The sequence below is a fragment of the Empidonax traillii genome, unplaced genomic scaffold, assembly GCF_003031625.1.
Source record: "Empidonax traillii isolate 1590-97213 ecotype Southwest subspecies unplaced genomic scaffold, ASM303162v1 scaffold254:size1037790, whole genome shotgun sequence".
In the NCBI taxonomy this organism is placed as follows: domain Eukaryota; kingdom Metazoa; phylum Chordata; class Aves; order Passeriformes; family Tyrannidae; genus Empidonax; species Empidonax traillii.
Genome location: NW_020955447.1, coordinates 658,117 through 674,510, shown reverse-complemented (window position 1 = coordinate 674,510; position 16,394 = coordinate 658,117). Strand labels below are relative to the sequence as shown.

Below are 16,394 nucleotides of genomic sequence, written 5' to 3'. Positions count from 1 at the left end.
CTCATGCCATGTGCTCATGTCCAAGACTATAAAAAAAACCTCTTGGGAGTAAATATACTGGGGGTGGGGGGAGGGAGGGAGAAGTCACAGTATTTTTGTTCCTCATTCTCCTACACACTTTCAAAATTTCAAATGTTTTTGCTTTCCTTTCTGTAAGCTATTTTCTACCATCTTTTACCTTTTAATCATACTCCAAGTACATGGCAAAATCCCTTTATCCAAAGGGAATTTCTTTCCCCAAAACCAGAACAGTGAATTCAGTTGATAAATCTATAAAAGGTAGCTTTGATACTTTTATAATACATCCTTTAACTGGTGAAGCCACTCCAAGTTATTAATTTTAAAATTCGAGGTATTTAAGAAAGCTTCATCCTCCCTTACCCTGTAAGAACATCAAAATACTCAGACAAAGCATGAAAACCCACCAAGCTTGATATTTACAATACTTTTGTCTAGAAAGGATTATCCCCTTTTACCCTTGCTCTTCTTTCTGCCTCCAGTCGCTGCATGATGAGCATAGTATCCACATCATCATCCTCCTCTTCATCATCATCTTCATCCTTTTGTTTCGATTCTTGAAGTCGCTTTTGGAACTGCCACTCAAGCATGAGTTTGCGGAGGCGGTCATTTTCTTCCGCTGTACGATCAGGCTTGTTCTGAAGCTCCTGAATCTCTTTACTCAGCATGTCCACAATGTGCATCTGTTGCTGCTTCTCCAGTTTCTCTTTAGCATCCCGTTTCCAGGGATCTGGAGAGAGGCTATCACTAGATGACAGTTCTTCCTTGCTGATAGTAATGTACTGCAGATCTCTCCGCTCAATAGTCCGAGGCTGCTGCTGGGGCTGCAACTCTCGAATAACTGTTTCTTGAGACCTCTGCAGAGTTGAAGGTTTTTCTGATTTCACTTGCTGAAGGGGAACGGGAGGAACCACAGGCTGAGCAGGAATTAGTGGCTGAGAACGCATTTGGCCCAGTTTTCTCTCCTGCTCACGACGTTTCCTTTCTCGTTCTTCTTCCAAACGTGCCTTTTCCTTTTCATACCACCTCTGATGCTCTTCTCTTTTTTTACGCTCAGCAGCAGCTACCTGAGAGGATGCTTGTGCTCCTATCTGGTTTGGAGGAGGAGGGGGAGGCAGAGGCAAATCCATTTGTAGTTCATCAAATTCGGCTGCATAATGCACCGGAGGAGGTGGTGGTGGAGGGGGAAGATCTGTTCTGATGGGCTGAGAAATGGCCACTGGAGTCGGCTGGCTAGTAGCTGGAGTTTTCCAACGGCCAGGTCCACTTTTAGCTAAACAGGAACCAGGTGAGACTGGTTTGGAGGAATGATTCAGATGCTCCTGGCTAGATGTGCTGGAATCCACAGATGAATTCATCCACTGGTCGCTGTCTGATTTCCGATCAATGTACTCCACATCCTTCCGTATAACAACTTCCAAACGATTCCTCTCTGGCTGGAAAACTTTATCTCTGAGCTCTTCCTGGGAACGAGCTACACGCTGAAAAAAATTTAAACAAGGCATGTATATCATAGTCTGTCCATATTAAAACATATTTGAAAATGGCTTACGAAACACATTACTGAAGGTAATTCCTTTTCAGCATTTCCATGCCCAGTAAGTTTCCCCAAACCAACAATAAAATACTCTTCCCAGTCTTCTTAACTCATTTCTGTGATAGAAGACCTAACAAGCTCCAAAATGCCTGGGAACTGGACTAGGAGGAAGGATGAATGCAAAATGGAGTTTAAGCTGAAAACCTCCCCAGCTCACACAGTTTCTCAGGACTATCCCTGACACCCCCTCCCCCACACGTGAGTACAAGAGTCCTGGCAGTTCTGAGCAGCGGCTCTGGCATACCAGCTCTGCCATTCAGGCTTCAGCTGGCTTGACTGAACATTTTTCCTATTGGAAAAGCAAACAGAAAGGCTGCCGAGCGAGAGAAAGGGAGCCTCTGCCCACCCTGCCGCATTAACAGAGGAGATGACCCACAGGAAGCTCTCATTACTACAGTGCCATTCAGGGTACGGAATCCGGGCAGGCAGGTCTGATTCTACCTGCTCCTGAGGCATGGGTGTATTGGTCTGACATTTTGTTACTTTTTTAGTGCCTCAAACGCCAAGCCTTTTTCTATACAAACTTGGGGTCTTGTTGCACCCTACAACCACCTGAAAAGGAACACTGGACCCTAAATTAGGCTTATCAGACCTGTTAATGATTTTCTTGAAGCAAATATTCCTAGTTTGAATGTTAGGAACTACTAAGCACTGAACACATAATGCACCAATTATCAACAACTGAGAGAAGATTAACAAAGCAAACTCCTTTTCTTTTCCTCCATCAATGACCTTAACCATGACCTCTAAAGAATGCCTTCTTTGAGAAAAACAAGTGTATTTTTTATGCTCTATTAGTCCAACAGAGTTGAACACACAGCTATTTGTGTTAGATTTGCTGTAAAGATGCACCTAGCCAAACAGTGTGCTAATGCCTTCAGAACAGAAAACAGGCATTTAGCAGCTGTTTTTACAAGTCCAGTTCTCACTGCAAAGATTAAAAGCATAATTTTTTTTTAAAAAAGTCTATTTTCCTCTAATTTTCAACTCAAAACAACTACTGTATGGCAGGTAAAAACCTGTTAACACTTTCAACGCTTGTAAGGAGATAAAGCTTCTAGCCACTTGCTTTTCTGCATTGCATTTGGCCTTAAGACCATAGCTCCAATTTGTTATCAGTCAACAACTTCAACAGATGGGCTTCATCTCACCAGTTTTAACCACCTCATCTAAGCTATTCACTTAAGCTTTTCTTAAGCAGGGGAGAGATGCATGTCCAGGCAGCAATTATCATAGAATCTGGTTAAGACAAATGGGCAGAAACCATTCCCTAGAGGCAGGAGCCTCCTCCTCTCCCACCAGTGATGGAGATCACCTGGACATTAATTATGCAGGTAAGATTAGGTGAGATAAAATATTGAAACCTGAAAGAGTTAAGCGTGGAAGTTCAGCAAAATATTTAAGAATCTGTTCACCCCAGCCATTTAATATGCAGCATTCTCCTTCAAAATTACCATCCTACTTTGGCTACAACATCTATACATCTATTTTCTTAACAGCTCAAATAATTAGAATTTGATATCTATAATATTAAACAAACAAACAAAAGCACTAGCTTTTTATTCAATTGACTTTTTACTGAATTCCCTTGCCCATACATCTATGAGTCATCGACAAGCAACCATCTCAAGGTAATTTACATGACACTGCTTTTCCAAGAGTAAAACATAATGAGCCTGGTGTAAGGCTGTGCTTTTATAGCAAATTAAGAAATAGCAGGAAAAGACTGGAAAAAACCCTCAAACTTTTTCTCTGTGTTTTTAAGGCTGGTGGATTAGAGAAAAAGATCATCCAGTAACTGGGATTTAGTAGATCTAGGTTTAATTTCCTGTATGATTGGAGTGAAGTTCTCATTTACAAAGAGCAGAACAATACTATTTTTGAATTTTTAAAGGTACAAATGGGGTAAATTAACTTCATGTCAAGATGCATCTGCACTTTGATGATAGATACAACTTGAAATTATATACTTCTTTTTTTAACTGAGAGCAGGGAATGTGTTTCAGTGAAGACTTTGGACAGGTCTCAAAGTATTGTTTTATTTCAATTTTAATACTTTCCTTTGTCACTTAAACAACACACCCTCCAGGCAAAGAGATTTTTCCACATAAACCTTCTTGGAAAAATGGAAGATTTAGGTTGTTCTTCAGAAAACCATAAAACATTTTACAAGACAAACCATACTAGCATTTGCACCCTATTACCTCTAATGGGGGATTGAAACATCCCAGATGACAGCTCTGCAGAACATGTTAACATAAATTTTACGAATGGAAGAAAAATAATAAAAAAGGCAAAATGAGAAGAAAAAAACAAACAACAAAAAAAGGCAGCATAAGCTTACTGAACCCAAGCCCATCCTGGCAAAAGTATAGTCGTTCCCTTCTTGTGGTATAGTTTCTCCTCAGCAATTTAGAGATTATAGAGAGCTGTCTATTCTAAAAAAATGTCTCTAGTAGTCTGGGCATGGAAAGCAAGTAGTTTTTTTCTGGTTGTTTCTTTATACTGAAAAAAATTACTTCTCACCTGCATCGTACTATTGATAGAATGATTGCTCTCTGCCTGGATCTGTGGTTTTTCTTCATAATTTGGCCACTGACTCTGAGCTGGACCCATTCGATCCTGGGACTTGGAAGCTGGGAATGTGAAATATTCTCTAGTATAGGTCTGTGTTGGGATGGGATAAGCTTCAGGTCTTGGTGGCAGAGTCTGTTCCTGAAAAAGGGAGAAAGCACGTAAGGTAGAATTTTCTTGTCACATAGATCCGTATGGAAGACTGTTCCAAACATGCATTTCCCAGATGTTTTCTTGTGGGTCATAAGACCATTACTCATCTGGGACAGGAGATAAAGAGGTTGTCTAGTATAAAAGGTAACTATGGTTATGACTTATATTTTTATGGTCTCAAAGCGAGTATGCAATATTGTACAAAGCCAAGAAATCACAAGGACAAGTTCATGAACAAAACTTAATGAAATCACTGAAAGCTGTCCCAACCTTTCATTAGCTGTAATAAGCAAAACCCCCACCCAGTCACTAGCACCAGGATTGCATTCAAATAGTTAAAACACTGGTTTGACTCAAGCACACTGATGCTATTGATAGCTAAAGAAAGTTAAATAGCCAGCATTTTGCTTGCCACTTCTGACCTCTGTACAAAGATTTCCAGTTGAGACTGAGGTTATTTTGGTGGTAGTTCCAGATGCATAAGCATTCTTTCCCCCAGGGCTTGGAGGCTGATCTGTTGGAAAATTAAAGGAAGCATTTACGTGACTGTTAATAATAATTTACAGAACTTAATAAAATAACAGTATTCACAAAATAACTATGATTTTTCCTTTAAACAGTTCTAACAAGAAGCTTGCTCCAAATGCTACTACTACACTGGTATTTTAAACTTAATCCACTTTTAAAAACAATCAATCCTCTTTTGAATACAACAACCTCTGAAATTACTGGTAGAGGCAACTACTCCTAAAAAAGGGATAATCTTTCTTACTTGCTACATTGGGACTGGATCGATGATCAGCTCTGTTCTTCATCAATCTGTCATCCCCTGGCAGCTTCTTTGGTTCGCTGTACTCTGTCCACGGCAGCTGAGGACTCTCAGGTGATCCATTTTGAGTGGAGTTGTTATACAGCTCAAATCCTTCACTCTTTGGTCGGGGTTTACCTGAGCCACGGCGGTCAGAAACTGTAACAGTTGGATATGTATTTTCTCCCTTTCACTTATATTACCTAATGCCTAGCATATTCTTTTTCAAACCAGAGCTACCTTGCGTTAGTATTTAAAAATTAGGTCACAGTAAAGTGAGTGTTAGATTTTAAAATTTGTTCTTCTTCAAATATGCAATCCCAATCTTGTATCAAGTACCAATGGAGGATTCCTTTGGTTTTTATTCTTCCAAAGAGCTTTTGAAAAAGCTACACAATATCTGGAAAAGCCAAATGTGCTACACTGAAAGGTCTCTTTCTGACTGAGGCATATGGCATCTGGGATGGTGTTGTAAACTGTGATAATAAGGATTTGTTCTTTTAACCCATACTTTTCCATACTGTAGTACTACCCTATAAGTAGAAAAGGTCTTCCTTGACAAAATGATTTCCTTCAAAATGTTCTTTTATGACTTTTGTTAGTTCCCTGAAGTAGGATGATAAAATATAACATGGGAGAAACATCCAAGAACTTCTTATGATGAGACATAGAAACTTAAGGCAATAAGTCTCAACATTTCCAGCTTAACAAATAATTTAAAAATAAATATTAAATGGCAAAATATATTCCAGGGGCTTCTGTCTCTCTCTTAGTGATTACACTGGACTCTGTGGTTACAAGGAAGTGATATTTTGAGAGCAGGAGAGAAACTCTTATGAAAGGGGCAAAAAAAGCCATCTAGTTTAATGTTCTTTGCATTCATTATATTCAATTTGTTAAAACAAAAATTATTAAAATAAGAAATGTGTTTAAATGCATAATTAAGTTTTAAAAGGCACATGTGCAAAGCATTTATTAACAATTAGACTAGCATAATCTTAAACAATATTTAAAACCAGATGAAGTTCTGATAAGAAAGGAAATGGGGTTTTTTCTGTGCAATTACATTTCTTTTCTGATTTAGTATTATGGTAATAATTTATAAGATATTGTAAATTATTATATTTTCTGCATGCTTATAAATACAGAAAGCAGACTTATAAAACTGTTATTAACACAAATAAAATTAGTATATTTACCTCTTTGCATCATTGGGGATGGCTGATTAAGCAGGGTTGCCAGACCATGGTAAATTGCTCCTTGTTTTGCTACTTCTAATGTTACTACAGAACCTGTCCTTGTCATAAGTTCTGCTGCCCTGCAATAAAAGCCAAAGCAAAAAAAACACCAAAATAAAATTAGGCACTGTATTACTTAGTTCTCCTTATTATCAGTTTGTACGTTGTCATTTCTCACCTTTATTCTAGCAATCTTTTGCTTGACAAAGCACTCTTTTTTCTAATTAATAATTAAAGTCACTTCGAAAAAAACTAGCAGATGATGACTAGAAGACATGTACAGAGACAACACCTACTGGCAAGTACTATTTATTCACAGTTTCTGCATTAAAGGTCAGAAGCCAAAATATTTAAAATTAAGAGTTAAATAAAACTGTTCAATCTACATAGATAACTCATACCATATACAGAAAACAGTACACAAACAGCTGAACTTGTTACTAAGGTTATTCACAGGCAGTTATCAAAAGCTAAGACAAAGCCTAAAATGTAAAAAAAATGGGCTTCTGCCCATTTCAGTAAGTTATTAATCTAACGTTTTCTTCATGGAAAGACAACCAAGGAAAGCATTCTGTACCTTTCCTGGGACAGGCCCACCAAACTTCGACCATCCACACTAAGCAACTGATCCCCTGCAGCCAGACGACCATCCTAAATATATATTCAAGAGAAGAAAATTCATACACCAATGCTAACATGGTTGAAATTAAAACAATTATTCACACATACTAGTTAACAAAGGATTTTAGAGCATTTCCAAAGGATCTTTCTACCTTTGAATATTTGACATTTAAGAGTATTACTAACCACATCTGCAGCGCCTCCCTTCACAACAGACTTGACATATATTCCAAGTTTGTCTTGACCAGCACCCTACGGAGAAAGAAGCATTAATTTATTTAATTTGTACTTGATCTCTTAAGTATTCCACAAGTGTTAATCAGACATGCCTAAGTAAACCTCTATCTTCTCACTACTTTTATATATTTCCAAACTGGAAAAAAAAACCCCAACTATATAGAGAAGAGTTACATTCATTTAAAGTCATAACAGAAATTTAATACTAGGCCTATTAAAACGGCAAGCTTTTTTAGAAACAAAAAATACCTGGTCTTAATGCAAGTTTAGATAAGAAAAAAAATACATCTGCTAAAACTTAAAAAGTTTGTTCTAATCCCCTTCTAATAAGAAATACTTACTTGCACTTTTACATGCATGTTAATTATTTATACCTCTTTGTATAATGATTCAAAAGAGTGCACTGTTTCTCTTGCTAATAACCCAATGAAAACAAGGTAAATTGCAGATTATAGGAAAAAGGGATAGAAGTGTTTTTTACATTCATTAGGACTGTAAAGGAGCTAGTGTAAAGGAACAAAGAGCGCCTCTAGCTTTACATAAACAAGTAAAGCAGACATAATAAGTAATTTAGAATTGACAGAGCCAATATTTAAGTCTACTGCAAAACCATGCAACTTTGTTCATAAAACACCTTCCTCATAAGTACTCTGCTAGATTTTGAAAGGACTGTTAACAATAAACTTATTGCAAGACAACCAACAGATTCAAGACAAAAGAATTTAAGCACCTATTCAAGCCATGCTGTTGCATCATCCACATGCTCCAATGTACAAGACACCACACAGATCAGTCTAACTGTTAGTATCACAAACCTTTAAATTGTCACTTACATTGTAAGACTATCATTTGTGTGTTCATTATCTACTACAGCAAAAATGGTACCATTTTACTCTTCTGCAAGTCACTTAGAAGAGTGCTAAGTACGTTTTCAACAGAGCAGTCTTAATTGTAACATATTTCTAAAATAATCCCTCAAGTTGCTCTGATATTGAATATACAGTGTCCTCTTTTCTTTCCCCCCTGCTTTCCCAACTCTTTCCCTTTGGCAGCAAAAGCATTCATTACTCCCACTGTTATAATAAAGTAAAATAAGAACCAAGGTGAAGATTATTCAGAAGCCAGTGTTGTACATACAGTTTTCTAAGCAAGTGAAAGACCTATTTTTATTCATTAAATCTTGAGTTAATCCCAAATATTTACACAAAAGCCGGAGAAAAGGAATTCCTTCAAGTCTCATGATTCCAGATTAACATTCTACGTGCCCAAATTTTTCATAATAATTGATTAAGTCATATTTATGGATAAAAAGGAAAAAAATACAAACGATAACTGAAATAAGGGCACTTTCTTTGTCTAGAAAGAATATAAAGGCAAATAAAATAATTTAGTTACTTTTTGGGTTTCTTTTTTTTTTTTTTAAGGGCTCTAAAGGAATTTCGCAGTAACTGCAGAATAGTTTTAACTTTATACCAGAAAAAATGGTTAAAGTTATGAGAAACAAGTCAGAAGACGGTTAGATAAATGTAATGAAAAATGAAATTTTTCTTTTTATGCTTCACAAATACTCCCTCCTTCCCCTCTCCCCCCAGGTAACCAAGACACACATAGGGAAGGACTGTCTGTTTGACAGAACAACTACACTTCCAAGATGGACAATGCAAGATGTCTTAGCAGGACTTCCTCAAGACTTTAAGGTAACATGCAAAAAGGAACTTGTCCTTTTATTTTAGTAACTGGTTTGATAATGGATAGAAAGTTGTTAGTTTTCACAAGGAATGGAAGTTTTCAGAGAAGCCCTAAATGAATGTGCTGTTCACCATGTTTATAAGTTTTCCAGAAAAAAGGCAATAATGTACCTAAATGTATCAAATGTAAATTTGATCAAGTAAGTAAAAACCAAGAATTGGAGAAGGATCACATGATCCTGAACACTGAAGCCATAATGGGGTGAAAATGCATTTCACTGGTCAGAATATGAAGTAATGCTCCAAACTTCTAAGGTACTGCTCCCCATCAGGGCACTGTCAGCAGAACCAGTTACCAACTTCCCTTGTTGGGAACCGAAAATTAATTATAGGGTTTATACGCTCCTTCCTCTGCCTCCAACAACTAAACATACCTAAAGGCAAGCTCCTTAACTTCCAAAGGGCAAAACAGTCAAGAGCAACTCACTCACCCACCCCTGTAGTTACAACCGCCTGTCATTGCAGGGACCAAATGGCAGCTTTTCTTGGAGGCCAGAATGACCAAGAGTAACCACATGCCTCTGAAGACACCTGGGATTGACAGCACTTCTATTCCTTCTTAACTTCAAAGGATGCTAGCAAGAATCTTATACCCTTGGGTCCAGAAATTCAGACAAAAATCTGCCTAATACACAGATTAGGTAAAGACAAGCAAGCCTCTGGAAGAGCATTGCCACTTACAACAGCACATGTATTAATCAAGCAATTTTGGAGTTCTGACTTTGGTACTCAGGTATTACATTAGATGCTATTTCCATCCATACACATCACCTTTCTCATGCTTGATTATAGCTGTTAGTGCACATTAAATCAAGTTGAAAACTTCTGCATAAGCCCACGATATGTGCATTGGTTTGCAGATAGTGGTGATATAAACATTTTCAATTGCACAAATATCCATATAGTAGTTTCTAAACTGGTTTTATCTCCTTGAGAAAGATCCTTCTAATCCCTATTTTCAGAGCTATCTTAGATGAGCTCAAAAATCTGGAAGCCAAGAGAAGTAATAAAACGGAACAGACAAACCAGAAACCATGATGGTCAGTAAAAATCCAAAAGGATCACATTTACAAAACTGTTTGGAACTCTGGTTACTTCCTTACAAAAACAACACCAACAGAACCATGAGGCTCAGAGGATAACAAGGGTGATCAGAAACATGGAACAACTTTCTTGGGAGAATCAACTAAATAGACATGGACTCCTCAGCTCAGCAAAAGTCAAGGAAGTAAAAGCCAACAGGATTATGTGTCGCGCTGACAGGATTATTTATCACCTCTAATCAGCCAACAAAAAACCCTTTCTTACTTCTGTTATCATGTCTATCATATTTTAAATAGTAAAACACAAACTCAAAACCAAACCAAACCAAACACAAAAAAACCCCCACCCAGAACATTTTCCATAGGATTTCATAATTAAATTGAAAACATCCAGGAACAGGACTGCCATAGATGTCACAGGGTAAACAGAATCACAGATTGATGGCAGGGCATTTTGAGGTCTTTAAAAAAATATCCAAACAACAAAACCTCCCTAAAACAGATATAATGCACTCTCAAAGAAATTCTGAAATTACAGAAAGCTAAAACCCAGGAGGAACCACAGAATCATAGAACAGCTTGGGTTGGAAGCTCCAATTCCCCTGCCATAGGGAACTGCATCCACTAGACGAGGTTGCTCAAAGCCCCATCCAACCTGGCCTTGAACACTTCCAGGGATGGGGCATCTACCACTTATCTGAGTAACCAGTTCCAGTTCCTCACCACCCTCACAGCAAAGAATTTCTTCCTAATAACTAATCTAACTTACTTTCTTTCAGTTTAAACCCACTCCCCATTGTCCTGTCACTACATGTCCTTTTAAAAGAGTCCCTCGGCAGCTCTGGCAGGCCCCCTTTACATACTGGAAGGCCACAATTAGGTCAGCTCAGGACTCTCACTTCTGGCTGAACAATCTCAATTCTCTCAGCCTTTCCTTGTAGGAGAGGTACATCTTACACTTGTTATGTTCTTTGTATAAATATCCCACAGCTGGAAGATACCATATCACTCAGATTTTTGCTCTAACTGCTCCTATACTCTAAGTCTGACAGTAATTCTTCATTATGATTTGAAGGAGTTGACATTGTACTCCTCCTTCCTTCTTTTTCCATGTTTTCATGAAGTCTATACAGTCTGTCAATCTTTTCCTGTTCTTTTAAGGGAAGTTATGAGCAGATGTGTTAGCTCCAAATCATCTCACAAATACAAACCTCACGAATTTTGAAAGCATAAAAATGGTATTAAAAATACATATTCGTTCAGATTACATTAAAAAAATCTTAAAACAGCGATCACATCTACTTACATATTATTAGGACCAATGAGTTTTTCCTCTGTCTAATCCACATGTCACTTGTTTCTAATAACATGCATGTGCTTTCAGATGCTTGGGAAGACTTCTCACTAAGTATCCTTAAAAATAAGTAATCATCTTCCTTCAACTTTTATCCTAACTTTTATAGTAATTTCAACCCAAATTCTTAATTTCTGTTGAAATAGACCCAACTTTGCTTTGGTTCCACCTTCCAGGAGACTGCATTAGAAGGAAATACATAACTATTAAGGACACAAAAAGGTTGTTGATATGTAGTTAGTCACACATACTAAACTCCAAAGTGAGTAAAATTCTCATATATGCCACATTAATTTTTCTGTTCTCATTTACTGATGTTTAAATAAAACAGTTTTTTTTGTAAACTACTTATTAATCTGATTTTCTATCAAAGGAATGTGAAGGTCAACATAATTAAAATTATTCCCCCACAAACAAAACAGAGAAATTACATGTGTGTGTCAGTAACAATAATGTGGCAAACGTTCTTCACACTTCACTGTATTTTCTCCAATCCTGAATACCAAAAGCACATGTATCCATAAAGCTGTTAGTCCAAACAGAAGGACACAACGGAAAACAAGTTAATGACTGCGAAAAGCAAGACTATAGTAAGCATAAAAAGATGGTTTGTTCTCTCCCCCCAAGATTAACACAGTGAAACCTACAGCATATTTTATCAATTTACATAAACAAATACAAAATCCCCAAAACCTTTAAAAGTATTTTTCAAAAATAATGTAGTATATTCTAGATTTAAAAACAAGCTAATCCACAGTAGCTTTTACTAATCTATCTGTTTTCTTTCACATTTGATACAACTTTTTCCCCACAATCCTTGCAGAAAGTGAAACAGTATACCCTTTTGAGGAAAAATTTGGGAAATCCTTCCACTTAAGTAACAATTTAAGGAAACTTTTACAGGTGTGTAACTGGAAAACCCCCAGAAACCTACTATAGCTCCTTAGTTCACATGGGTGACAATGTTCCTGTACTGAACTGCCTGACTATAAAACTCTATTCTGAAGACCTCCTTTTTTCAGCTCTAAATAATATCTAAATGATATCATAGCCAAAACAGACCTTACTGGAAAAAAAAGTTCTATAAGGAAGGTATTAGCTGAACAGAATTCAACAAATAGGGAATTGTGGACTGAAGAAGAGAACATGGTACTTAAAAATACTGATATCTCAAATATATCAGATCTAAGCTTCAAAATGAGAAACACCTCCATTTTGTGGTTTTACGATATAGTTAAAGAATCACTACAAAAGAACGACCCAGATAAAATGGTATTAAGTTCAGAGAACGAGTTTGGAGGCTAGCAGTGGATCACTATTTACACATATGAGTATTTTAAAAATAATGTTATGTTACATGAATTACAATTACACTGGCATTGCACTCATATAGAATGTCAGGAAGAAACTCACCTGTCTGCTCACATGCTGTCTCACACTTGGAGCTGCGCAGACACTATTGTGTTGTGCCAGGTCCTGTGACAGACCTGGCTGGAGGCTAAGTTGATCCCCACCTCCAATTCCACCGCCCCACCCCCAATACAACCTTTGTTTTCAACTAAATCAGCTTCCTCAACTTGTTTACAGCACAGCACAACTGTTCATAACCTTACAGGAAAGGAGCTGCTAGGAGGGGCCTGGATCATTAAGAGGGTTTGACTCTACTATTTCGTGAATAATGTGATTTTTTAACACAACAATTTAAACTGTTTGAAATTCATAAATCCTACTATAGGTCACCCATTCACCTTTCAAGCAGCTCTGGGTAGTGTCTGCAAAACAACAGTATTCTAGTGTAAGCTAAGCCCCAGAACAATTGCAAGCCAACCAAACAGCCACATACATGCAGATCCCCACACAGAGAAGCAAATGACACAGTGGAACAATGTCTTTGGTTTAAGCTTTTGACAGCCTGCATGTCAAACACACCAATGACACTTTTCAACTTGGCCATGTCCCACCCATTCCTCTTCTAAATGTAAAAAATTCCAAACTTTATTTAGCAAGGGATGGAGATGAATGACATATGTAGAACTGAAGTAAATGCATCCTGCTAAAAAACACAACGCACTTTTACTTACGTAATTGCACAGTGGGATAAAAATGTCACCCCCTTTTTTCCCAGAAAGCCTTATTAGGCCTCTGAGTAAAAACATGGAAAGATTCTTGAAAAATCTTGAAAATAATCTTCTCCGTGCTCGGGCTTATTCATCTTTAAGATGTACATAGCCAACACATGAGGGAAACTGAGGAAAACTATTAGATTCAGTACCCAGAAGGGCTCACATTTGCATGACCTGTATAAAGGTTTTTTTATCACACACAGAAGTAATTAAGTGCTTTAAAACAGCACAAGCTGAAAGATGTTAACATATTTCACTTGCAAGTTTGTCATGTATTTTAGTCAGACTGTGAGAATAATTAATAAATAATCCTAAATTTGCTTTGACTTGCAGGTTGCTGCAGGAATTCTATGCCAAAGAGGAACTTTCACATTTAGATGGAATTTTAATAGATCTTCTAATCCTATTTTGGGGGAAAGACAAACACAGGACACTTCTGCTTACAGAAGTCTGCTTCAAATGGCAACTCAGGTCTTTATCCTAAATCTAAATGAAGAAAAGAATGTATGGGAAAATGTTTAAGTGACCAAACTACCTTGTAAAAAATAAATAAACAATGAATCCTCCCCCACTTCTAGAGAGCTAGAATAAAAGGAGCTACCAAGTCAAGAGGATAAACAAAAAACTGAGATATGAAATTATCAATAAATCCATCAATTAAAACTCACCAAAGTTTTACTTCCCTTAGATCTGGCTTTATTGCATCTGTGTGGCCCACATACATGGTTTGACAAAGCAAAACCCCCTGACCTGTTAGAAGAAGAAACTAAAACTGCAGACTATGTTCCCTATTCCCAAGCCATAGTGGCACGTACAAATGCCAGAATAGCAGAGGATATCATGAACAAGAAAGCTTACACATGGAAGAGAGAAAAAATACCAGTAGTTATCATTTGACTTGTTTAACAGGATATTTTACCATTCCTCCATCATGCTGATTTGGGGGGAAAAAAAAAATAAAAAGGAATCAGCCTTAAAAAGCAAAACCCCAATACACTTACAATATAAACAGAACCTCACCTGAAAACACGACCAAAGACTGGAGAGCAGAGAACAGTTAACAAGCTGGAACTTCAGCAAGAGCTTTTAGTTCTTTCAAAAAACCCACAACTATTTATCTTGGAGATTATTGAATTCAGACAGACTGGAGCCAACAGAAAATCCCATTAAAAACCCAACATTAAAATCTCACCTGAGAGATAATTCTTTTTTTTTTACCATTCTTTTATATACAGACACATACATATTCTTCTCTACTAGTTCAGAAAAAGTGTTTATTAAGTATTCACATTTGGAAAACTAAGAAGTAACAAAGTAACAAAGACTCCATAAACTTTCATTTATAAATGCCTTCTAAGTAAGCAGTAGGACAACTAGGAAACCTGAGCTAGTATACCACAACATCTCACCTTTTAAAAAGGAATTTAGTAAAGAATTTACTGAATAAACAAATCAAATGACTTTCCTGTAGGATATGAAAGATCAGAAGAGCTCTGAAAACTCATGCAATTATGGCAATCCATAGAAGTTAAAGAGCAAATTTTGGCAGCTCTGCTCAGCCCAACTTCAGCCTCTAGAAGGCTGATACAATATATTTAAGACTCATGGCACTGACAGAGGGCAGAGGAGGTAACAAACACTACAAAGGCTAATTAAAAGAGAATCTGGAAGATGAAGAAAATAACCTCCCTCCCAGACTGCAACTTCAACCAAACCCCCCCCCCCCAAAACAAAACAAAACAACAAAAAAAACCACCACTACCCCCCCAAAAAACCCAAACCAACAAAACAATCAAACAACAAAAACAAACAAACAAACAAAACAAAACAACAACAATAACAAAACCCTAGAAGTTGGCTGGGAGCCAAGTCAATCACACCTTCAATGCATCAAAAGAAAAAAAATACAAAATATGCACAGTTGAGACAATGGTATGCAAAGAATTCATACCTGTTGTCCAAATGTCTATTTGCACCTTTTAAGGTTGGTACAATTGAGTACAAAAATTCTGTCATGTTAAGCCTAAGGACCAAATGTGGACAATGTGATCTAACCTTGTTTTTTAAGACAGCCTAACAAGAAACAAGTCATTTTCCATCACATCCACTTATAATCTGGACCATCTATCAAGCAACACACCAGTATACAGTAGTCCATACTTGTTTGCACAATTTGTATTATTTTGCAAGCTCCTCCTTGTTGTAAAAGGATTGTGCCCAAAATGCTGCATTTGCTTAAAAAAAAAAAAATCACTACAAAAACTCCAGAAATAGAGAAGGTAGCATTAAAAAAAAAAAAAAAAATTGCAATGACTTCTACAGAGTATTCAGACCAATAAGGAAAAGTCTGAGATAAACTACTGTGATCTGAAAAAAGAAACAACTACACCTACAACAGAAGGATGTAAAATTGAGGATGTACAAAACTACCCTAGTAATGAATTAATAAACATGACAGATTTAATGAAAGTATTTAAGGAGTACAGATTTTATTGCTAGTGTTGGTACGTTGTCACAAGATGTCAGTTACAAAACCACGAAATTTTGGCTCACATACATAATGGCAATCATAAAATCAGAGCTAGTGCAAGTATGTACAAAGTCGCAGTTTGAGTAACAGGAAGATCAGATACAGAGTTCCTAATGGCAGCATCACAGCTATCCACGAGCTGGTGGAGTCAGCCCCAATAGAAGAAGAAATCCTGCCAGCTCCTCCTTCCCATTTGTATTTGCCAGGAGAAGCAGCCATAACAGCACAGTGAAAACAACAAGCAGCTCCTTCTAGTGAGAGTCAACACACAGCTTCGTTCCTGGGCGAGCCACCCATGCTGGGATGTCCCACACAGTGACCTGCCACCAGCAGCATGATGTGTTGGAGGT

The 16,394-nt window shown here is 37.2% G+C and overlaps 1 protein-coding gene across 22 annotated transcripts in view; it reads right to left on the bottom strand.

Annotated features, from left to right (window-relative positions):
• Positions 1-16,394, bottom strand: part of AFDN (afadin, adherens junction formation factor) — a 122,864-nt gene that overhangs the window by 15,731 nt on the left and 90,739 nt on the right. For 21 of the 22 annotated variants that reach the window (XR_003571795.1, XM_027889111.1, XM_027889110.1 and 18 more), the window contains 7 exons: positions 7,196-7,261; positions 6,966-7,039; positions 6,350-6,468; positions 5,115-5,309; positions 4,765-4,856; positions 4,142-4,330; positions 477-1,499 (listed from right to left, as the gene is read on the bottom strand). Coding sequence is in view for 21 of the 22 variants with exons in the window: in XM_027889111.1 (XP_027744912.1) it covers positions 477-1,499; positions 4,142-4,330; positions 4,765-4,856; positions 5,115-5,309; positions 6,350-6,468; positions 6,966-7,039; positions 7,196-7,261 (1,758 nt within the window). In the remaining variant the exon portion in view is untranslated. The remainder of the gene's footprint in view (positions 1-476; positions 1,500-4,141; positions 4,331-4,764; positions 4,857-5,114; positions 5,310-6,349; positions 6,469-6,965; positions 7,040-7,195; positions 7,262-16,394) is intronic. The other variant, XM_027889112.1, reaches the window with a different exon arrangement.